The sequence below is a fragment of the Salvelinus alpinus genome, chromosome 9 (genome assembly GCF_045679555.1).
Source record: "Salvelinus alpinus chromosome 9, SLU_Salpinus.1, whole genome shotgun sequence".
Taxonomy (NCBI): Eukaryota; Metazoa; Chordata; class Actinopteri; order Salmoniformes; family Salmonidae; genus Salvelinus; species Salvelinus alpinus.
The window spans coordinates 8,682,946-8,707,409 of NC_092094.1; the positions used below are offsets into that span (position 1 = coordinate 8,682,946).

At 44.0% G+C, this 24,464-nt stretch overlaps 1 protein-coding gene across 1 annotated transcript in view; it reads left to right on the top strand.

Annotated features, from left to right (window-relative positions):
• LOC139584252 (cGMP-inhibited 3',5'-cyclic phosphodiesterase 3A-like) overlaps positions 1-24,464 on the top strand; it is a 255,801-nt gene that overhangs the window by 151,919 nt on the left and 79,418 nt on the right. The window contains exons 3-4 of the mRNA XM_071415872.1: positions 16,234-16,386; positions 20,236-20,352. Of these exons, the coding sequence (XP_071271973.1) occupies positions 16,234-16,386; positions 20,236-20,352 (270 nt within the window). The remainder of the gene's footprint in view (positions 1-16,233; positions 16,387-20,235; positions 20,353-24,464) is intronic.

Sequence of the window (24,464 nt, forward strand, 5' to 3'; positions counted from 1 at the left end):
ACAAAGTCTGGGAATGCCAAAACAATCAAACTAGCAAGGGCAATGGCATGGCTAATAGGCTAGCGTATCTGCTTATGTAGCAAGATAACAACACTGAACCCGTTGTTAGCTAGATAGCTAGCTTGCTAGCTGCTAGGAGGATGTCATGTCATTGGAGGAGTGGGTGAGGGACTGACTTTTTCCCCTCCTATCGTTTTTCGGTAGCTTTACACAGCTAGAGAATTAGGTGTAATTTGGTTAGAATAAATGAATTTACAAACGTGCGACACCCGCTGAATATGACCGGTGTCAGTAAACGTAGGCAGAAAAAGTACGCTCTAGATAACATGTAAACAGCCTAACCAGCTCTGCTACGGTTAGTAATATGGAAGTAGCTAGCTGGAAATTTAAGCCAGTTAGCTTGGTTGCTTGGTTGGGACAAGCATGCATTGGCAAGCAAACTGCAGAAGGCTACAATTCCCCATCGTTTATCAGTGCAATTTTGACGGCCAACTAGCTGAAAAAGTGTATTCGTTATATTTTAGCTCCTCTTGCTCTGGCAAGCGTTAGTTGTTGGTCTTGTTGTTGTTAATATGCATAACTGAGGGAGAGAGAGCCTACCTTTTCATTGATCAATAGGACTGTAAAGTTCCCAAACGTGGTATATACATATTTTCACTAATTCATTCAGGTGGCATTTAGCGATCTAAAGTCGTGCTGTTGCAACTGCCTGTAAACACAGTCCAGTTCAAAGGGAATGATGGTAGGCCCTTGTGGCAAATGACATAAAAGCCCACTGTACCTCTGATTGGCTATGGCGCACCTGTCTGTGTAGACTCTGGACCTGGACGAGACAGATGTTTTGACTAGATTTCATTTACTGCAGTGTTTATTAATTGTCCAAACACAAGGCCGCTTTCCCACTCTATATTGCTGTAGAATTTTTACAAATGCCTTAATATACGTAAGGAGAGTGATGGAGTGCTGCATCAGATGACCTGGCCTCAACCCAATTGCGATGGTTTGGGATGAGTTGGACCACAGAGTGAAGGAAAAGCAGCCAACAAGTGCAGCCAACTCCTTCAAGACTGTTGGAAAAGCATTCCAGGTGAACCTGGTTGAGAGAATGCCAAGCGTGTGCAAAGCTGTCATCAAGGCAAAGGGTGGCTACTTTGAAGAATCTTAAATATCAAATATATTTTGATTTGTTTAACACTTTTAAAGGTTACAACATGATTTCATGTGTTTTTTTCATAGCTTTGATGTCTTTACTATTATTCTACATGGTAAAAAATAGTACAAATTAAGAAAAACCCTGGAATTGGTCCAAACCTTTGACTGGTACCGTATGCGTCAGCCTACTCATTACACAAATAGGCCGTATTATATTTCAACATTAAAATCAAATTCTCTAGCCTATAGTTGTAACTTTGTAGGCCGCATATGTTCCACAAGAACCGCATGTTCTCTTCTGCTTCATCATGGTTTGAACAATGTTTATAATTCCAGTCCATATCGTGCAGTATAATAGAATACTGTACAGTAATACAGTTGACAATCAAAAAGATTAGGCTGGGGACTCCCGAGTGGCGCAGTGGTCTAACGCTGTGCCACTAGAGATTCTGGGTTTGAGTCCGGTAGACCCATGTGGCGGTGCACAATTGGCCCAGCGTCGTCCGGGTTAGGCGATTACTATCAACTAATTAAGACATGACGTGATTACACACGTCTTCAGTTCAGAATCATCTCTAAGAGAAAAGACTATGTGGGTCACACAGGTGGCTTGCACATACAAGATTCTCAGAGTATCAGCGAATTCACTGCCCCTTTAATCAAATTGAAGAGTGACCTTGAACCCCCAACATGAATTACCAACTCGTTGAACTCTGGTTGACTAAAAGACAACACACCCAGATTCTAATCAACTTACCATTTGAATGGTATGACTGGACAACAGGACCGTGCCTGATAGTCAACCCAACATATCATTTCAATCCAGTCACTTTAAAAATACATCAGCTGAAAAAAAACATACAACGCAATACGACAAATTAAAACGAAACCCCCCCTCTCCCCCCCAAAGACAACAATTTAATTCACATAATAACATGAATTTAGTCAAATTCAAGTTTCAACAGTCTTCAGTCACCCCATGTCCTGTCCAGGGCTGAAGGTGCAGGTTCAGGATCTGTGCTGCTGTCTGAGCTATAAACTTATCTAGTATATGAAAAGTGTCGTATTGAATCAACACACCGGGCTGGCTTCAGCAACTCGACAGACACCAGTATCATCTTCTCTCATTTGTCCACTATAGTCCCAGTTCCTGTCTTCTGTGCTGTCCAGTTCACAGGCCCAGATATCCTGTCCAACAGCCACATCAAAACATCAAGTTCTATTGAGCCGGACGCTGTAGAAGACATCTTTACAGTCTATTTTCCTTACAGTCCACAGAAATGTGTCCTTTTTTTCTTTTAACCTACATTTTTTTTAGAGGTGGGTACTCAGAACAAGGCCATAACCCAGCAGTAGAAGCTATTTGAAGTGACATTCAACTACTTTACAACCTCATTGCAATAATGTCAACCTGCTGGTTGTAATCTGGGTCTAATCAAATTAAATCAAGCTTTATTTACACTACCGCTCAGAGGTTAAGGGTCACTTAGAAATGTCCTTGTTTTCCATGAAAATATACATGAATTGAGTTGCAAAATGACTAAGAAATATAGTCAAGACGTTGACAAGGTTATAAAATAATGATGTTTTATTTAAATAATAATTGTGTCCTTCAAACATTGGGTTTCGTCAAAGAATCCTCCATTTGAAGCAATCACATACTTGCAGACCTTTGGCATTCTAGTTGTCAGTTTGTTGAGGTAATCTGAAGAGATTTCACCCCGTGCTTCCTGAAGCACCTTCCACAAATTGGATTGGCTTGATGGGCAGTTCTTACGTACCATACGGTCAGGCTGCTCCCACAACAGTTCAATAGGGTTGAGATCTGGTGACTGTGCTGGCCACTCCATTATACACAGAATACCAGCTGACTGCTTCTTCCCTAGTTATTGCATAGTTTGGAGCTGTGCTTTGGGTCATTGTCCTGTTGCAGGGGGAAATTGGCTCCAATTAAGCGCCGTCCACAGGGTATGGCATGGCGTTGCAAAATGGAGTGATAGCCTTCCTTCTTCAAGATCCCTTTTACCCTGTACAAATCTCCCACTTTATCACCACCAAAGCACCCCCAGACCATCACATTGCCTCCACCATGCTTGACAGATGATGTCAAGCACTCCTCCAGTATCCTTTCATTTTTTCTGCATCTCACAAATGTTCTTCTTTGTGATCAGAACACCAAAAAATGTGATGTGTCTGTCCGTAACACTTTTTTCCAATCTTCCTCTGTCCAGTGTCTGTGTTCTTTTGCCCATCTTAATCTTTTCTTTTTATTGGCCAGTCTGAGATATGGCTTTTTCTTTGCAACTCTGCCTAGAAGGCCAACATCCCGGAGTCGCCTCTTCACTGTTGACATTGAGACTGGTGTTTTGTGGGTACTATTTAATGAAGGTGCCAGTTGAGGACTTGTAAGGCATCTGTTTCTCAAACTAGACACTCTATGGTACATGTCTTCTTGCTCAGTTGTGCACCGGGGCCTCCCACTCCTCTTTCTATTCTGGTTAGAGCCAGTTTGCGCTGTTCTGTGAAGGGAGTAGTACACAGTGTTGTAAGAGATCTTCAGTTTCTTGGCAATTTCTCACATGGAATAGCCTTAATTTCTCAGAACAAAAATAGACTGACCAGTTTCAGAAGAAAGTTCTTTGTTTCTGGCCATTTTGAGCCTGTAATCAAACCCACAAATTATGATGCTCCAGATACTTAACTAGTCTAAAGAAGGCCAGTTGTATTGCTTCATTAATAAGCACAACAGTTTTCAGCTGTGCTAACATAATTGCAAAAGGGTTTTCTAATGATCAATTAGCCTTTTAAAAAGATAAACTTGGATCAGCTAACACAACGTGCCATTGGAACACAGGAGTGATGGTTGCTGATAATGGGCCTCTGTACAGTGGCTTGCGAAAGTATTCACCCCCCCTTGGAATTGTTCCTATTTTGTTGCATTACAACCTGGAATTGCAAAATATTTTTTGGGGGGGTTGTATCATTTGATTTACACAACATGCCTACCACTTTGAAGATGCAAAATATTTGTTATTGTGAAACAAACAAGAAATAAGACAAAAAAAATGAAAACTTGAGCGTGCATAACTATTTACCCCGCCCCAAAGTCAATACTTTGTAGAGCCACATTTTGCAGCAATTATAGCTGTGAGTCTCTTGGGGTATGTCTCTATAAGCTTGGCACATCTAGCCACTGGGATTTTTGCCCATTCTTCAAGGCTAAACTGCTCCAGCTCCTTCAAGTTGGATGGGTTCCGCTGGTGTAAAGCATTCTTTAAGTCATACCACAGATTCTCAAATGGATTGAGGTCTGGGCTTTGACTAGGCCATTCCAAGACATTTAAATGTTTCCCCTTAAACCACTCGAGTGTTGCTTTAGCAGTATGCTTAGGGTCATTGTCCTGCTGGAAGGTGAACCTCCATCCCAGTCTCAAATCTCTGGAAGACTGAAACAGGTTTCCCTCAAAAATGTCCCCGTATTTTGTGCCATTCATCATTCCTTCATTTTTGACCAGTTTCCCAGTCCCTGCCGATGAAAAACATCCCCACAGCATGATGCTGCCACCACCATGCTTCACTGTGGGGATGGTATTCTCGGGGTGATGAGAGGTGTTGGGTTTGTGCCAGACATAGCGTTTTCCTTCATTGTCTCATCTGACCAGAGTACCTTCTTCCATATGTTTGGGGAATCTTCCACATGCCTTTTGGCGAACACCAAACGTGTTTGCTTATTTCTTTCTTCAAGCAATGGCTTTTTTCTGGCCACTTTTCCGTAAAGCCCAGCTCTGTGGAGTGTACGGCTTAAAGTGGTCCTATGGATAGATACTCCAATCTCCTCTGTGGAGCTTTGCAGCTCCTTCAGGGTTATCTTTGGTCTCTTTGTTGCCTCTCTGATTAATGCCATCCTTGCCTGGTCTGTGAGTTTTGGTGGGCAGCCCTCTCTTGGCAGGTTTGTTGTGATGACATATTCTTTACATTTTTTTAAATAATGGATTTAATGGTGCTCCGTGGGATGTTCAAAGTTTCTGATATATTTTTTATAACCCAACCGTGATCTGTACTAAACTGAAAGACTAAAAAAACACCTTAAGGAAAAGCAAAGCTAAAAAGGTGTGTTTATATATATATATATATAAGAGCGTCTGCTAAATGACTTAAATGTAAATGTAAATGTTTTAAGACCAGTTTTAAATATGTCCACTGCACCCCCCCATATTATAATATAAATAATAATAAAGACTAAATAATAATAAAGACTAATAAAGACATTGCATTTGTCGAAGCACTTTCATTTACAGCCATAAATCACAAAGGTGAGACATAGCCAAATAGACATGTGAACCAGAGAAGGATAGTCAAGTTGTCATGAAGCTTCTCAGAGTAGGAGTGCTGATGTACTGTAGGATCAAGCTGATCCTGAATCAGACCTACTCTGTCAATTCTTTTAGAATCTAGGCAAAACTGATCCTGAATCAGACCAGCCCTGAATCAGAACTACTCTGTCAATTATTTTAGAATCTAGGCAAAACTGATCCTGAATCAGCCCTGCTCTGAATCAGACCTACTCTGTCAATTCTGTCAATCTTTTAGAATCTAGGCAAAACTGATCCTGAATCAGCCCTACTCTGAGAGGCTTGATACATGGAGGTTATGTGAAAGAGCAAGAATTCCTTTTAGCTGGGACCTCCCACTAAGAATACCCAACACAGACAACATGTACAATCTTACCCAATGTGCACCTGGACTGCATGAGTCTGGTTGCACCACAGTCTTTTTTTGGCATTAATAGTTGTCCCAGTGCAAAATACACAATAACATTATCATCACCATGATACTGTCTCAGGGTTTGTCTCTGTTGTTGGACTGGACTTCATCACTGGCATCCTCCTGTGGTATGGTAATGCTTTTTCCCTCTCCTTTCGCTGTGTGTGTGTCGGTGTGTCTTCGTGTGTGTGTGTGTGTGTGTGTGTGTGTGTGTGTGTGTGTGTGTGTGTGTGTGTGTGTGTGTGTGTGTGTGTGTGTGTGTGTGTGTGTGTGTGTGTGTGTGTGTGTGTGTGTGTGTGTGTGTGTGTGAGAGAGCTAACAACCCCCTGAGGGTCAAGACAGAATCTGTCCAGCCAGCTGTTCTCTGGAAACGCTTCCCTCTTCACAAATATGTGTCTTGTCTTGTTCAGCTCACTTCTAGGAGGAGATGAGAGGGGAGGGGACGGGAGGGGATTGGATGGGATGATATGGGAGGAGGACAGGAGGAGGAGAGGAGGGGAGAGGGGGTGGAATGATAGGAGAGGAGGGGTGGATGGGATGAGAGGAGAGGAGGAGGGGAGAGGGGGTGGAATGATAGGAGAGGAGAGGAGGAGAGAGGAGAGGGGGTGGAATGATAGGGGAGGAGGGGAGTGGATGGGATGATATGAGAGGAGGGAAGAAGGAGGAGGAGAGGAGAGGGGGTGGAATGGGAGGGGAGGAGAGGAGAGAAGGAAATTAGGAGGAGAGGAGAGGCTGGGAGGATGATATGAGAGGAGGGAAGAAGGAGGAGAGGAGGAGAGGGGGTGGAATGAAAGGAGAGGAGAGGAGAGGAGGGAGGGGAGGGAACGATAAGAGAGGAGGGGAGGAGGAGAGGAGAGGAGAGGAATGATAGGAGAGGAGGAGAGAGGAGAGGATCATATGAAGGGAGGGGTGGGGATGATAAGAGAGGAGGAGAGGGGAAGGGAGGAGAGAGGAGGGGGGAGGAGGGGAGGGGAGGAGAGGGGTGTGGAGGGGAATGATGGGATGGGATGGGCTGGAATGATAGGAGTGGAGGGGAGAGAGGGGAGGGGATGATAAGAGAGGGAGGGAGGGAGGGAGGAGAGGAGAGGAGAGGAGAGGAGAGGAGAGGAGAGGAGAGGAGAGGAGAGGAGAGGAGAGGAGAGGAGAGGAGAGGAGAGGAGAGGGAGGGGCTGGATGGGAGGTGCTGGAATGATAGGAGGGGAGGAGGGGAGGGTTTGGAATGAGAGGATCAGAGGTGAAGAAAGGAGAGGAGGAGAGGGGAGAGGAGAGGAATGGGATGAGAGGGGACGGGAGGGGAGGGGATGATACGAGAGGAGGGGAGGAGTAGGAGAGGAGGCGAGAGGGGGTGGAATGATAGGAGAAGAGAGGTGAGGGGAGGGGAGAGGAGGGGATGCGAGAAGAGGGGAGGAGAGGTTAGGGGATGGAAGGGGAGAGGAGGGGAGGAGAGGTTAGGGGATGGAAGGGGAGACGAGGAGGGGAGAGGTTAGGGGATGGGAGAGGAGGGGATGGGAGGGGATGAGAGGGGAGTGTAGGGGATGGAAGGGGAGAAGAGGGGAGGAGAGGTTAGGGGATGGAAGGGGAGAAGAGGGGAGGAGAGGTTAGGGGATGGGAGAGGAGGGGATGGGAGGGGATGAGAGGGGAGTGTAGGGGATGGAAGGGGAGAAGAGGGGAGGAGAGGTTAGGGGATGGAAGGGGAGAAGAGGGGAGGAGAGGTTAGGGGAGGTTAGGGGATGGGAGAGGAGGGGAGGAGAGGTTAGGGGAGGGAAGGGGAGGAGAGGTTAGGGGATGGGAGAAGAGGGGAGGAGAGGTTAGGGGAGGTTAGGGGATGGGAGAGGAGAAGAGGGGATGTGAGAAGAGGGGAGGAGAGGTTAGGGGATGGGAGAGGAGAGGAGAGATTAGGGGATGGGAGAAGAGGGGAGGAGAGGTTAGGGGAGGTTAGGGGATGGGAGAGGAGAAGAGGGGAGGAGAGAAGAGGGGAGGAGAGGTTAGGGGATGGGAGAGGAGAGGAGATATTAGGGGATGGGAGAAGAGGGGAGGAGAGGTTAGGGGAGGTTAGGGGATGGGAGAGGAGAAGAGGGGAGGAGAGGTTAGGGGAGGTTAGGGGATGGGAGAGGAGAGGAGGAGAGGAGAGATTAGGGGATGGGAGAAGAGTTTAGGAGAGGTTAGGGGATGGGAGAGGAGAGGAGGAGAGGAGAGATTAGGGGATGGGAGAAGAGTTTAGGAGAGGTTAGGGGAGGTTAGGGGATGGGAGAGGAGGGGAGGAGAGGAGAGATTAGGGGATGGGAGAAGAGGGGAGGAGAGGTTAGGGGATGGGAGAGGAGAGAGATAGAAGAAGAGAGACAGTTGTTTCTAAATAGAGAGGATAGTGCTGCAGTAAAGTGTCATGTTCCCACCACAGGAGGTTGGTGGTTCCTTAATAGGGGAGGATGGGTTTATGGTAATGGCTGGAACGGAATCAATGGAATGGTATCAAATATATCAAACATGCCGTTCCATTTGTTCCGTTCCAGCCATTACTATGAGCCGTCCTCCCCTCAGCAGCCCCCGCTGGTTCCCACACACAACACTTTCCTTTCTGTCCCCACAGCTCTGAAACGTTGGTGAATGTGAACGATTAAAATGATTGCCAATCAAAACATACCTCTGTTTCCACAAACAGACCTGAAGCCCTTTACACACACCTGTTGTGAAGACTATAAGGTCAACGCGTGGCCATGGTGCCAATATAAACAGGATCATTTAGTATGCCTGCCAGCTAGCTGATGTAACCGTGGATGATCCTGTTGCTTAGTCACTTTATCCCTACCTATATGTACATATCTACCTCAATGACCTTGTACTCCTGCACATTGACTCAGTATTGGTACCCCGTGTATATAGCCAAGTTATTACCTCGTACCCCCCTGCACATTGACTCTGTACTGATACCCCGTGTATATAGCCAAGTTATTACCTCGTACCCCCCTGCACATTGACTCTGTACTGGTACCCCGTGTATATAGCCAAGTTATTACCTCATACCCCCCTGCACATTGACTCTGTACTGGTACCCCGTGTATATAGCCAAGTTATTACCTCATACCCCCCTGCACATTGACTCTGTACTGATACCCCGTGTATATAGCCAAGTTATTACCTCATACCCCCCTGCACATTGACTCTGTACTGGTACCCCGTGTATATAGCCAAGTTATTACCTCATACCCCCCTGCACATTGACTCTGTACTGGTACCCCGTGTATATAGCCAAGTTATTACCTCATACCCCCCTGCACATTGACTCTGTACTGGTACCCCATGTATATAGCCAAGTTATTACCTCATACCCCCCTGCACATTGACTCTGTACTGGTATCCCGTGTATATAGCCAAGTTATTACCTCGTACCCCCCTGCACATTGACTCTGTACTGGTACCCCGTGTATATAGCCAAGTTATTACCTCATACCCCCCTGCACATTGACTCTGTACTGGTACCCCGTGTATATAGCCAAGTTATTACCTCATACCCCCCTGCACATTGACTCTGTACTGCAGTTGAGGTGGTGAATTTAGAGCTTTTCACTTGTTGTAAAACAACGGCCCGTCCTTCCTCACACTCACACAATCACTCACTCACTCACTCACTCACTCACTCACTCACTCACTCACTCACTCACTCACTCACGTGCTCATTCACTCATTCACTCATTCACTCACACTAGTGATGCATTGGTTAAATCACAACCCACAGTCCCCGTGGTTATATCTGCGATGCGTGCGGGTTTAGGGTCATAGAATATTGTGTGGATGAATGGCTGCCAAGCGGGTTGAACAGAGAGAAAACAATGAAATTCATATCTATAGTATATAATATACATTGAGGTTTTACTTTCATTAAATTGATCTGGTGTTAAGAGTGTAGACTCAGCCTCAGCTTTAGAGTCTAACTGTAGGGTCTAACTGTAGGGTCTAACTGTACAGAGTCTAACTGTAGGGTCTAACTGTAGGGTCTAACATTACAGGGTCTAACTGTATAGGGTCTAACTGTATAGGGTCTAACATTACAGGGTCTAACTGTATAGGGTCTAAATGTAGGGTCTAACATTACAGGGTCTAACTGTAGGGTCTAACTGTAGGGTCTAACATTACAGGGTCTAACATTACAGGGTCTAACATTACAGGGTCTAACTGTAGGGTCTAACATTACAGGGTCTAACTGTAGGGTCTAACTGTACAGGGTCTAACTGTATAGGGTCTAACTGTAGGGTCTAACTGTAGGGTCTAACTGTAGGGTCTAACTGTACAGGGTCTAACTGTAGGGTCTAACTGTACAGGGTCTAACTGTATAGGGTCTAACTGTAGGGTCTAACTGTACAGGGTCTAACATTACAGGGTCTAACTGTAGGGTCTAACTGTAGGGTCTAACTGTACAGGGTCTAACTGTATAGGGTCTAACTGTAGGGTCTAACTGTAGGGTCTAACATTACAGGGTCTAACATTACAGGGTCTAACTGTAGGGTCTAACTGTAGGGTCTAACATTACAGGGTCTAACATTACAGGGTCTAACTGTATAGGGTCTAACTGTATAGGGTCTAACTGTACAGAGTCTAACTGTACAGAGTCTAACTGTAGGGTCTAACTGTACAGAGTCTAACTGTACAGAGTCTAACTGTACAGAGTCTAACTGTAGGGTCTAACTGTATAGGGTCTAACTGTACAGAGTCTAACTGTAGGGTCTAACTGTATAGGGTCTAACTGTACAGAGTCTAACTGTACAGAGTCTAACTGTAGGGTCTAACTGTACAGAGTCTAACTGTAGGGTCTAACTGTATAGGGTCTAACTGTACAGAGTCTAACTGTAGGGTCTAACTGTATAGGGTCTAACTGTACAGAGTCTAACTGTACAGAGTCTAACTGTAGGGTCTAACTGTATAGGGTCTAACTGTAGGGTCTAACTGTATAGGGTCTAACTGTATAGGGTCTAACTGTAGGGTCTAATTGTACAGGGTCTAACTGTAGGGTCTAACTGTATAGGGTCTAACTGTACAGAGTCTAACTGTACAGAGTCTAACTGTAGGGTCTAACTGTATAGGGTCTAACTGTACAGAGTCTAACTGTACAGAGTCTAACTGTAGGGTCTAACTGTACAGGGTCTAACTGTACAGAGTCTAACTGTACAGAGTCTAACTGTAGGGTCTAACTGTATAGGGTCTAACTGTACAGAGTCTAACTGTACAGAGTCTAACTGTAGGGTCTAACTGTATAGGGTCTAACTGTACAGAGTCTAACTGTACAGAGTCTAACTGTAGGGTCTAACTGTACAGGGTCTAACTGTACAGAGTCTAACTGTACAGAGTCTAACTGTAGGGTCTAACATTACAGGGTCTAACATTACAGGGTCTAACTGTATAGGGTCTAACTGTATAGGGTCTAACTGTATAGGGTCTAACATTACAGGGTCTAACTTTAGGGTCTAACTGTAGGGTCTAACTTTACAGGGTCTAACTGTGGGGTCTAACTGTAGGGTCTAACATTACAGGGTCTAACTTTAGGGTCTAACTGTAGGGTCTAATTGTACAGGGTCTAACTGTAGGGTCTAACTGTAGGGTCTAACATTACAGGGTCTAACTTTAGGGTCTAACTGTAGGGTCTAACTGTACAGGGTCTAACTGTGGGGTCTAACTGTACAGGGTCTAACTGTATAGGGTCTAACTGTATAGGGTCTAACTGTAGGGTCTAACTGTATAGGGTCTAACTGTAGGGTCTAACTGTACAGGGTCTAACTGTATAGGGTCTAACTGTAGGGTCTAACTGTATAGGGTCTAACTGTAGGGTCTAACTGTAGGGTCTAACTGTATAGGGTCTAACTGTATAGGGTCTAACTGTAGGGTCTAACTGTATAGGGTCTAACTGTATAGGGTCTAACTGTAGGGTCTAACTGTATAGGGTCTAGCTGTACAGGGTCTAACTGTAGGGTCTAACTGTACAGGGTCTAACTGTATAGGGTCTAACTGTATAGGGTCTAGCTGTACAGGGTCTAACTGTATAGGGTCTAACTGTAGGGTCTAACTGTATAGGGTCTAGCTGTACAGGGTCTAACTGTAGGGTCTAACTGATGATCCTGCAGGCGAAGAAGCTGGGTGTGGAGGTCCTGGGCTGGCGTGGTTACACTTGGTCTGCGATTGTGAGGCTGGTTGGACTTACTGCCAAATTCTCTAAAACGACGTTGGAGGCGACTTATGGTAGAGAAATTGGCAACAACTCTGGTGGACATTCCTGCAGTCAGCATGCCAATTGCACGCTCCCTCAAAACTTGAGACGTCTGTGGCATTGTGTTGTAACAAAACTGCATGTTTTAGAGTGGCCTTTTATTGTCTCCAGCACAAGGTGCACCTGTGTAATGATCATGCTGTTTAATTAAAAACTTCTTATGGTGGGGATCCCGTTAACGGGATCGATATGACAACAGCCAGTGAAAGTGCAGGGCGCCAATTTCAAAACAACAGAAACCTCATAATTAAAATTCCTCAAACATACAAGTATTTCACACCATTTTTAAAGATAAACTTGTTGTTAATCCCACCACAGTGTCCGATTTCAAAAAGGCTTTACGACGAAAGCACAACATATCATTATGTTAGGTCAGCACCTATTCACAGAAAAACACAGCCATTTATCCAGCCAAAGAGAGGAGTCACAAAAAGCAGAAATAGAGATAAAATTAATCACTAACCTTTGATGATCTTCATCAGATGACACTTATAGGACTTCATGTTACACAATACATGTATGTTTTGTTCGATAAAGTTAATATTTATATCCAAAAATCTCAGTTTACATTGGCGCGTTATGTTCAGTAATGTTTTGCCTCCAAAACTTCCGGTGATTTTGCTAGGAGGCACATCAATTTACAGAAATACTCATCATAAACATTGTTAAAAGATACAAGTATTATACATGGAACTTTAGATAAACCTCTCCTTAATGCAACCGCTGTGTCAGATTTCAAAAAAACTTTACGGAAAAAGCACACCATGCTATAATCTGACTACAGCACTCAGAGCCCAAACAAGCCATGAAGATATCCGCCATGTTGTGGAGTTAACAGATGTCAGAATAGCATTATAAATATTCACTTACCTTTGATGATCTTCATCAGAATACACTCCCAGGAATCCCAGTTCCACAATAAATGTTTGATTTGTTCCATAAAGTCCATCATTTATGTCCAAATACCTCCTTTTTGTTCGCGCGTTCAGTACACAATCCAAACTCACGACACGCGGGCAAGTCCATGCGAAGGTTCAGACGAAAAGTCATATTAAAGTTCGTAGAAACATGTCAAACGAAGTATAGAATCAATCTTTAGGATGTTTTTAATATAAATCTTCAATAATGTTCCAACTGGAGAATTCCTTTGTCTTCAGAAATGCAATGGAACGCAAGCTAACTCTCTCACGTGAACGCGCCTGGTCAGCTCATGGCACTCTGCCAGACCCATGACTCAAAGAGCCCTCATTCCCCCCTCCTTCACAGTAGAAGCATCAAACAAGGTTCTAAAGACTGTTGACATCTAGTGGAAGCTTTAGGAAATGCAATATGACCAATATCCCACTGTATATTCGATAGGCGATGAGTTGAAAACCTACAAACCTCAGATTTCCCACTTCCTGGTTGGATTTTCTCAGGTTTTCGCCTGCCATATGAGTTCTGTTTTACTCACAGACATCATTCAAACACTTATAGAAACTTCAGAGTGTTTTCTATCCAAATCTACTAATAGTATGCATATATTAGCAACTGGGCCTGAGTAGCAGGCAGTTTACTCTGGGCACCTTATTCATCCAAGCTACTCAATACTGCCCCCCAGCCATAAGAAGATAATCAGCTTCTTGATATGCCACACCTGTCAGGTGGAAGGATTATCTTGTCACTAGCGGGGATGACTACAAATTTGTGCACAACATTTTAGAGAAATACGTTTTTTTTTGTGCGTATGGAACATTTTTGGGATCTTTTATTTGAGTTCATTTAACATAGGGCCCTTACATGTTGTGTTTATATTTTTGTTGACTGTATAAAGCTGACACCACATAAAATACACAAATTGCATTGAAAATGTTTCCTTTTTATTTATTTTTTTTGCATTTTCTCCCCGGTCCCTAAACATCTTTGCTGCGCAAGAGAAGCAGAGAAGAAATAGAAAACTTGACCGATGTCAACTACATTGAAGCATTCATTCTACTGATTTATGAAATTATTCTGGTGAGCGAGGGTTTACAAATAGCCTACCAAAATGTCAGAAATTAGAAGCAGAAATATAAGCCTATCAAAATGTCAGAAATTAGAAGCAGAAATATAAGCCTATCAAAATGTCAGAAATTAGAAGCAGAAATATAAGCCTATCAAAATGTCAGAAATTAGAAGCAGAAATATAAGCCATTCAAAATGTCAGAAATTAGAAGCAGAAATATAAGCCTATCAAAATGTCAGAAATTAGAAGCAGAAATATAAGCCTATCAAAATGTCAGAAATTAGAAGCAGAAATATAAGCCTATCAAAATGTCAGAAATTAGAAGCAGAAATATAAGCCTATCAAAAGAATCGCTCCGTCCATCTTAGACTGTACATCACATTTTCTATTTGCGGGTTAGGGTTGGGCATGAGCCTCAGATTTGAATTTATCCACATATATTCGGGCGGTTGTGGATAGATTATTAGCAATTAGCAAAATGCGTGTGAACAAACAGCTGACCCGCGCATAACTAACTAACTAACACACACACAGTTACAAGATGTCGAGATCAGCTCAGATTAATATCTCACACACACACACACACACACACACACACACACACACACACACACACACACACACACACACACACACACACACACACACACACACACACACACACACACACACACACACACAGCGTGACGTCAAAACGTCAAAGCCGTGGCGGTAGACGCTGTGAAAACAGACAAAGGGGTCCGCAGGCACAAAAGGTTATAGGTCAAAGGCCACATCCCATATCAGGGATTCCTATTGACCTTAATATTAATTAACTTTCCATCAACTTCTGTCCAGCTGAATATAGTGTATGTTTTTAAGCCGAATGTTACAAATGATCTGTCCAAAATGTTTAAATGACTGTTTCAAATATAGTCATACAACTATTCTTATCTACTACTATTAGCACTAGCATTGCTGCTAATGATGTTGCACTCTGCTGGGAGCAGGGGATCCTTTAACGGTGTAGTATAGCGCCTGAGAAGTGTGTGTGTTTCTGCCGTGTGTGTGTGTGTGTGTGTGTGTGTGTGTGTGTGTGTGTGTGTGTGTGTGTGTGTGTGTGTGTGTGTGTGTGTGTGTGTGTGCATACGTGCTCCTGATCAGAATAAAGCCTTGTAAACGCCTCAATGTCTTCTCTAAATGCTTTATCTCCTCATGTGGGAGTGACCGACATATGTTCCCTGTCATTCTGCCAGCTACCCAGGCAGTCCTGCACGCACATTTGCACCAAACACAGACCCCGTAACAGCCCCTTCACAGCCCGCCACCCAGGCTGACCTACACAGCAAGACATCTATTAATTAGCATCCCCATCTATCAGCCACATTAGCATCACTCATGATCTCCTGTTATCTTCTTCCCAGTCCGGTGGGCGGTGTCATAGTGTTTAGACTCAGACTAACACGGTCAGAGACAGGCAGTGTGACAACAGAGCTGGATGCTTGATTGTACATAGTAATGTCTTACTGTACTACTTCATGTATAACAGCTTTACCAGACTTACAGTGTGTTCATTACTTGGTAAATATATTTATCAAAGGTTATTTCCCTCTCGCTCTCTTCCCCCTCTCGCTCTCTTCCTCCTCTCGCTCTCTTACCCCTCTCCCTCTCATCCCCCTCTCCCTCTCTCTCTCTTCCCCCTCTCCCTCTCTTCCCCCTCTCCCTCTCTTCTCCCTCTCTTCTCTCTCTCCCTCTCTCCCCCCTCTCCCTCTCTCCCTCTCTTCCCCCTCTCCCTCTCTTCCCCTCCCCCTCTCTTCTCTCTCTCCCTCTCTTCCCCCTCTCCCTATCTTCCCCTCCCCCTCTCTTCCCCCTTTGCCTCTCTTCCCCCTCTCCCTCTCTTCCCACTCTCTTCCCCTCCCCCTCTCCCTCTCTTCTCTCTCTCCCTCTCTCCCTCTCTTCCCCATCTCCCTCTCTTCCCTCTCTTCCCCCTTTGCCTATCTTCCCCCTCTCCATCTCCCCCCTCTCCCTCTCTTCCCCCTCTCCCTCTCTTCCCCCTCTCTTCCCCCTCTCCCTCTCTTCCCCCTCTCTTCCCCCTCTGCAGTCGTTGGGCACCAGTGTGGTGGTGGATATAGCTGTGATGGGCGAGGCCCACGGCCTGATCTCAGACCTGCTGGCAGACCCCTCGCTGCCCCCCAACACCTGCACCTCCCTCCGTGCCGTCAGCAGCCTGCTCACCACTCAGCTCAACTTCCAGGTAAGAGCTGAACTCTATGCAAACTGTTTCTACGCCACTGACAGAATGTGTAAGGGCAGTGTGCAATATATATATATAATGTATGATATGCAGTACCAGTCAAAAGCTTGGCCACATCTACTCCATTCGAGGGTTTTTCTTTATTTTTACTATTTTCTACATTGTAGAATAATAGTGACGGCATCAAAACCATGCAATAACACATTTGGAATCATGTAGTAACCAAAAATGTGTTAAACATATCAAAATTTAATTTATATTTGAGATTCTTCAAAGTAACCACCCTTTGTCTTGACAGCTTTGATCACTCTTGGCGTTCTCTTAACCAGCTTCATGAGGTAGTCACCTGGAATGCATTTTAATTAACAGGTGTGCCTTGTTAAAAGTTCATTTGTGGAATTTCTTTCCTTCTTAATGCGTTTGAGCCAATCAGTTGTGTTGAATCAGGCCTTCATGGTCGAATTGCTGCAAAGAAACAACTACTAAAGGACACCAATAAGAAGAAGAGACTTGCTTGGGCCAAGAAACAAGAGCAATGGACATTAGACTGGTGGAAATCTGTCCTTTGGTCTGATGAGTCCAAATTTGAGATGTTTGGTTTATCGTGTCTTTGTGAGTTCAGGTAACACTTTGATCGAAAAGTTCAGTAAATTAAGAAGTCTGTGGAACCAGTTACTTAATAATAATTTGTTGAAACAACTAGATGATTATTTTTACAGTGATACCTCCAATTCCCGTCCTCCTCTTTCCTCCATCTCACCCCCAACTCTTGTAGGTCCTGGGAAACCAAAACAGTTTGGCAATAGAATAGTGCTTCAAAGAACTGTCTGCCAGAGACTAATGATGCTCTTTAGACTGATACTGTTCCATAGACGGTTCCTTTTAAGGTCCAACTACACACAGTACAGAAACTCAGTTCTCTACAGGAGAGTATTTAGTCTCCTATCTAATGTTACCAACCGGTTCCAACCGCCGTGTCTTCGTGAGATGCAGAGTAGGTGAATGGATGATCTCCGCATGTGTGGTTCCCACCATGAAAAATGGAGAAGGAACAATGATGGTGTGGGGGTGCTTTGCTGGTTACACATTCTGTGATTTATTTAGAATACAAGGCACACTTAACCAGCATGGCTACCACAGCATTCTGCAGCGACACGCCATCCCATCTGGTTTGCGCTATCACTTGGGACTATCATTTGTTTTTCAACAGGGCAATGACCCAAAACACACCTCTAGGCTGTGTAAGGGCTATTTGACAAAGAAGGAGTGTGATGGAGTGCTGCATCAGATGACCTGGCCTCCACAATCACCCAACCTCATCCCAATTGAGATAGTATGGAATGAGTTGGGCCGCAGAGTGAAGGAAAAGCAGCCAACAAGTGTTCATCAACTCCTTCAAGACTGTTGGAAAAGCATTCCTCAAGCTGGTTGAGAGAATGCCAAGAGTGTGCAAAGCTGTCACCAAGGCAAAGGGTGGCTACTTTCAAGAATCTAAAAAATAAATATATTTAGAATTGTTTAACACTTTTTTGGTTACTACATGATGCCATATGTGTTATTTCATAGTTTTGATGTCTTCACTATTATTAAACAATGTAGAAAATAGTAAAAATAAAGAAGAACCCTCCAATGAGTAGGTGTCCAAACTTTTGACTGGTACTGTATGTATAACTTGCAATATAGTGTATGTATTGTGTATCATTGTAGTAGTATTTATTCTTCCTGGAGTCCAAACAGGAAACAAAACAGTAAAATAAGTCAAATACATAATATAATATCATAATATACATACCACTACATAACACTGCATAGTACTACATAACACTACATAATACTACATAATACTAGATAACACTACATAATACTACATAGTAGTACATCGTACTACATAACACTACGTAGTACTACATAACACTACGTAATAATACATAATACTAGATAACACTACATGCCACTACATAATACTACATACCACTACATAACACTACATACTACTACATACGTTACATAACACTACATAGTACTACATTGTACTGCATGACACTACATAACACGATGTAATACGAAATAATACTACATAGCACTACATAATACTACATATTACTACATAATAATACATAACAATAGATAATACTAGATTTCACTACAAAATACTACATTATACTACGTTATACTTCATAACACTAAATAATACTGCATAATACTACATAATGCTACATAACACTACATAACACTACATAATACTACACAGCACTACATAATACTACATAATACTGCATTGTACCACACAAAACTACATACCACTACATAATACTACATAATACTACATAACATTACATAACACTACATAATACTACATAACACGACATAATACTACAAAACACTACATAATACAATATAACACGACATAATAGGACATAATACTACATAATACTACATCATCTCCTACCTCTGCCTCATGCTTCAGAAACAGTAGATGGCTCCTGTCCTATGAGCTGTTCTGGCTTGCACAAGCCAAGGATTCGGTCAAGGCCACCCAGCTACATAATGTAATACGTAGTACAGTGTAAATTACAGTACAAAATATATATCTACGTGTCTCTTCACAGTCCCCGTTGGGTCGTAAAGGTGTTTTTTTCTGGTTTTTGAATCCGTTTTTTGTTGTTGCTAGCTTGAGTTACCTGGGGTGGCAGAGAGTTCCATGACGTCGTTTTCCCAGCCTCTGTTCTGGACCTGGGGACTGTGAAGAGACCTCTGGTTGAATGTCTTGCGTTATACTGATGAGTGTCTGAACTGTGTGTCAACTGCTTGAACAGATTCGGTACCTTCAACACATCAATACCTCGCACAAAGACCAATAGTGATGCAATCAATCACTTCTCAACTTTGAGCCAGGAGAGACTGACGTGCATGTTACTGACATTTGCCCTCTGTGTACATCTAAGTGCAAGACGTGTTGCTCTGTTCTGGACCAACTGGAATTGACCTATGTTCCTCTTTGTCGCACCTGACCACACAACTGGGCAGTGGTCCAGGTGTGACAAAACTAGGGCCTGTAGGACCTGTCTGATCGACTGAGATGTCAAGAAAGCAGAGCAACACCTTATCATGGACAGACCTCTTTCCATTTTAGCAACGACTGAGTCTATATGTTTTGACCATGACAGATTGCTATCTAGGGTTACACCAAGCAGTTTAGTCTCCTCAATTTGCCCAATAGATCTACATTAGGTTTAGGGTTAAGTGAGTGATTTGTCCCCCAATTTTTTTGTTGTTGTTAGTTACCCATTCTAGAACTGACTGGAGCTCTATGTTTAGGGTGTCATACATTAGATGTATTCTACTGTTGTAGCCGACGTATATACAGTACTGTTGAGTCGTCAACGTACATAAACACAGGGGCTTTATTCAAGGTCAGTGGGAAGGTCATCCTCGATTGTGTTTTTGTGTTGATTGAGTACAGCTCCCCTTCCAGGTAGGAAAAGATAGCATGAGTGAGTGACAGTCTGTTTGTGCTCTCATGCCAACTCTTTATCACTCATTGCCGTTCCTAACGTTTGGCTTGACAATAACAGCAACGGAGTAGGCAAGAACACAAACAGATCTGGGACCAGCTTTAATGAAAAGATGCAGGACACGCATGAGGAAGAGTCCTGCCCTAGTCCCTAATGTACTGCCAGTCTTTCCCAATCTGTCCATTCTGTTGCCTACCTAAAACAAAACGTGGACCACAATGGAAATAAGTATAATATATGTATTTGTATTTATGTACCGTAGGTTTACTTGGCTGAGGCACCGCTTTGTGTATCTTAAATCTGTCAAATAAAATTAAATATACAATTCTTCCAGCCCCTGCACCGTCCGCGCCTCGCTCCCCTGGGCGTCAACCTGGGAGACGCCTACATCTGCTCCGACTCAGAGGAGGGGTCTGAGAAGACAGGGGAGAGGACCAATTCCTTACCTAAGGTGAGGACAGATGCATGGTGGGAAAGGGAGAGGGGGAGAGGAGGGGTCTGAGAAGACAGGGGAGAGGACCAATACCTTACCTAAGGTGAGGACAGATGCATGGTGGGAAAGGGAGAGGGGGAGAGGAGGGGTCTGAGAAGACAGGGGAGAGGACCAATACCTTACCTAAGGTGAGGACAGATGCATGGTGGGAAAGGGAGAGGGGGAGAGGAGGGGTCTGAGAAGACAGGGGAGAGGACCAATACCTTACCTAAGGTGAGGACAGATGCATGGTGGGAAAGGGAGAGGGGGAGAGGGGGGGCCTGAGAAGACAGGGGAGAGGACCAATACCTTACCTAAGGTGAGGAAAGATGCATGGTGGGAAAGGGAGAGGGGGAGAGGAGGGGTCTGAGAACACAGGGGAGAGGACCAATACCTTACCTAAGGTGAGGACAGATGCATGGTGGGAAAGGGAGAGGGGGAGAGGAGGGGTCTGAGAAGACAGGGGAGAGGACCAATACCTTACCAAAGCTGAGAACAGATGCATGGTGGAAAAGGGAAAGGGAAGCGGAGGGGTCTGAGAAGATAGGGGAGATGACCAATACCTTACCAAAGCTGAGAACAGATGCATGGTGGGAAAAGGAAAGGGGAAGCGGAGGGGTCTGAGAAGATAGGGGAGATGACCAATACCTTACCTAAGGTGAGGACAAATGCATGGTGGGAAAGGGAGATGGGCAGAGGATGGGCCTGAGAAGGGGGGGGACCAATATACTCTACCTAAGGAGAGGAGGGTCCTGACTGCTATACAGTGCCTTCAGAAAGTATTCACACCCCTTTACTTTTTCCACATTTAGTTTTTTTACAAAGTGGAATTCAACTTTATTTAATTTACATTTTTTGGTCAACAATCCATACAAAATACTCTGTAATGTCAAAGTGACATTTTTACATTTGTAAAAATGAATATATCTTGATTCGATAAGTATTCATCCCCCTAAGTCAATACATGTTAGAATCACCTTTGTCAGCGGTTACAGCTGTGAGTCTTTCTGGGTAAGTCTCTGAGTGCTTTGCACACCTGAATTGTAAAATATTTGCACATTATTCTTTAAAAAATTCTACAAGCTTTGTCAAGTTGGTTGTTAATCATTTCTAGACAGCCATTTTTAAGTCTTGCCATAGATTTGAAAGCCAATTGAAGTCAAATCTGTAACTAGGCCAATGAGGAACATTCAATGTCATCTTGGTAAGCAATTGCAGTGTGTATTTGGCCTTGTGTTTAATGTTATTGTCCTGCTGAAAGGTGAATTTGTCCTGCTGAAAGGTGAATTTGTCCCGCTGAAAGGTGAATTTGTCCTGCTGAAAGGTGAATTTGTCCTGCTGAAAGGTGAATTTGTCCTGCTGAAAGGTGAATTTGTCCTGCTGAAAGGTGAATTTGTCCTGCTGAAAGGTGAATTTGTCCTGCTGAAAGGTGGATTTGTCCTGCTGAAGGTGAATTTGTCCTGCTGAAAGGTGAATTTGTCCTGCTGAAAGGTGAATTTGTCCTGCTGAAAGGTGAATTTGTCCTGCTGAAAGGTGAATTTGTCTCCCAGTATCTGTTGGAAATAGTCTTGGGTTATATACCGTTTATACCACATACCGGGGTATTTTGAAACACCACTGCCTTGTCGGTTTGTCAAATAAATGACATTCAGCTCAGGGCTCCAGCTATGCATTTGGTTTGCTAACTTGCTAGCTAAGTGGCTAAATGTCAAGATCAAGCTTTTTTGTTACAGCAGAGACATTTAATCCAATCAAATGTTATTTGTTACATGTGCCCGAATGCAAAAGGTGTAGTAGACCTTACCGTGAAATGCTTACTTACAAGCCCTTAACCGACAATGCAGTTCGAGAAATAGAGTTAAGAAAATATGTAGTAAATTAAATAAAGTCAAAAATTAAATAAAAAGTTGTCACGGCTGTTGAAAGATGAGGACCAAGGTGCAGCGTTGTGAGCGTACATTTTCTTTTATTTAGAAAAAAGACGCCGAACAAAACAATACACACCTCAAAACAAACCGTGAAGCTAAAGGCTAAGTGCCATAAAGAAAGTCAACTTCCCACAAAACCAGGTGGGAAAAAGGGCTACCTAAGTATGGTTCCCAATGATTGAGAACCATACCCGGCCAAAACATAAAAATAGAAAATCATAGAAAAACAAAACATAGAATGCCCACCCCAAATCACACCCTGACCAAACCAAAAAGAGGCATAAAAAGGATCTCTAAGGTCAGGGCGTGACAAAAGTAACACAATAAAATAACATTAACGAGGCTATAATCCCCTCCAGGATCAAGATCCCTGTTCCCTAAATTGTTTTGTGCTGTATTTTTTTTATACCACCCCTTATGTGCACTTCCAGTAATACTGTATACCCCGGTATAGTACTGAAAACGGTATGACAGCGTGAACATCTGGATACGGCCCAGCCCTATTTGGAAAGCAGACTGAACCACTAGGATTCTGCCGGTGCTTAGCTCTATTTCGTTAGTCCTCCCTAGTCCTTGCCGATGACAAGCATACCCATAACATGATGCAGCCACCACCATGCTTAAAATATGATATTCAGCTAGCGGGATATACGCTGCACCGGCAGGATAGAACAGCACACTCCGGTAAGACAGGGGGGGGGGGGGGGGGGGCGTCTGTGCATATTTGTAAACAACAGCTGGTGCACGAAACCTAAGGAAGTCTCTAGATTTTACTCGCCTGAAGTAGAGTATATGTGATAAACTGCAGGCCACCTACTTGCCTAGAGAGTTCTCAGCTATACCTTTCGTGGCTGTTTATTTACCACCACAGACAGATGCTGGCACTAAGACCACACTCAGTCAGCTGTATAAGGAAACAGGAAAACACTCACCTAGAGGCGGCGCTCCTAGTGGCCGGAGACTTTAATGCAGGGAAACTTAAATCAGTTCTACCAAATCTCTATCAACATGTTAAATGTGCAACCAGAGGGAAAAAAAATTCTAGATCACCTGTACTCCACACAGAGACACGTACAAAGCTCTCCCTTGCCCTCCATTTGGTAAATCCGACCACAACTCTATCCTCCTGATTCCTGCTTACAAGCGAAAATTAAAGCAGGAAGCACCAGTGACTCGGTCTATAAAAAAATGGTCAGATGAAGCAGATGCTAAACTACAGGACTGCTTTGCTATTACAGACTGGAACATGTTCCGGGATTCTTCCGATGACATTGAGGAATACACCACATCAGTCACTAGCTTTATCAATAAGTGCATTGAGGACGTCGTCCCCACAGTGACTGTACGTACATACCCCAACCAGAAGCCATGGATTACAGGCAACATTCGCACTGAGCTAAAGGGTAGAGCTGCTGATTTCAAGGTGCGGGACTCTAACCCGGAAGCTTACAACAAATCCCACTATGCCCTGCGACGAACCATCAAACAGGCAAAGCGTCAATAAGGGCTAAGATTGAATCATACTACACCGGCTCCGATGCTCGTCGGATGTGGCAGGGCTTGCAAACTATTACAGACTACAAAGGGAAGCACAGCCGCGAGCGGCCCAGTGACACAAGCCTACCAGACGAGCTAAATCACTTCTATGCTCGCTTCGAGGCAAGCAACATTGAGGCATGCATGAGAGCATCAGCTGTTCCGGATGACTGTGTGATCACGCTCTCCGTAGCCGACGTGAGTAAGACCTTTAAACATGTCAACATACACAAGGCTGCGGGGCCAGACGGATTACCAGGACGTGTGCTCCGGGCATGTGCTGACCAACTGGCAGGTGTCTTCACTGACATTTTCAACATGTCCCTGACTGAGTCTGTAATACCAACATGCTTCAAGCAGACCACCATGGTCCCTGTGCCCAAGAACACAAAGGCCCGTAGCACGCACGTCTGTAGCCACGAAGTGCTTTGAAAGGCTGGTAATGGCTCACATCAACACCATTATCCCAGAAACACTAGACCCACTCCAATTTGCATACCGTCCAAACAGATCCACAGATGATGCAATCTCTGTTGCACTCCACACTGCCCTTCCCCACCTGGACAAAAGGAACACCTATGTGAGAATGCTGTTCATTGACTACAGCTCAGCGTTCAACACCATAGT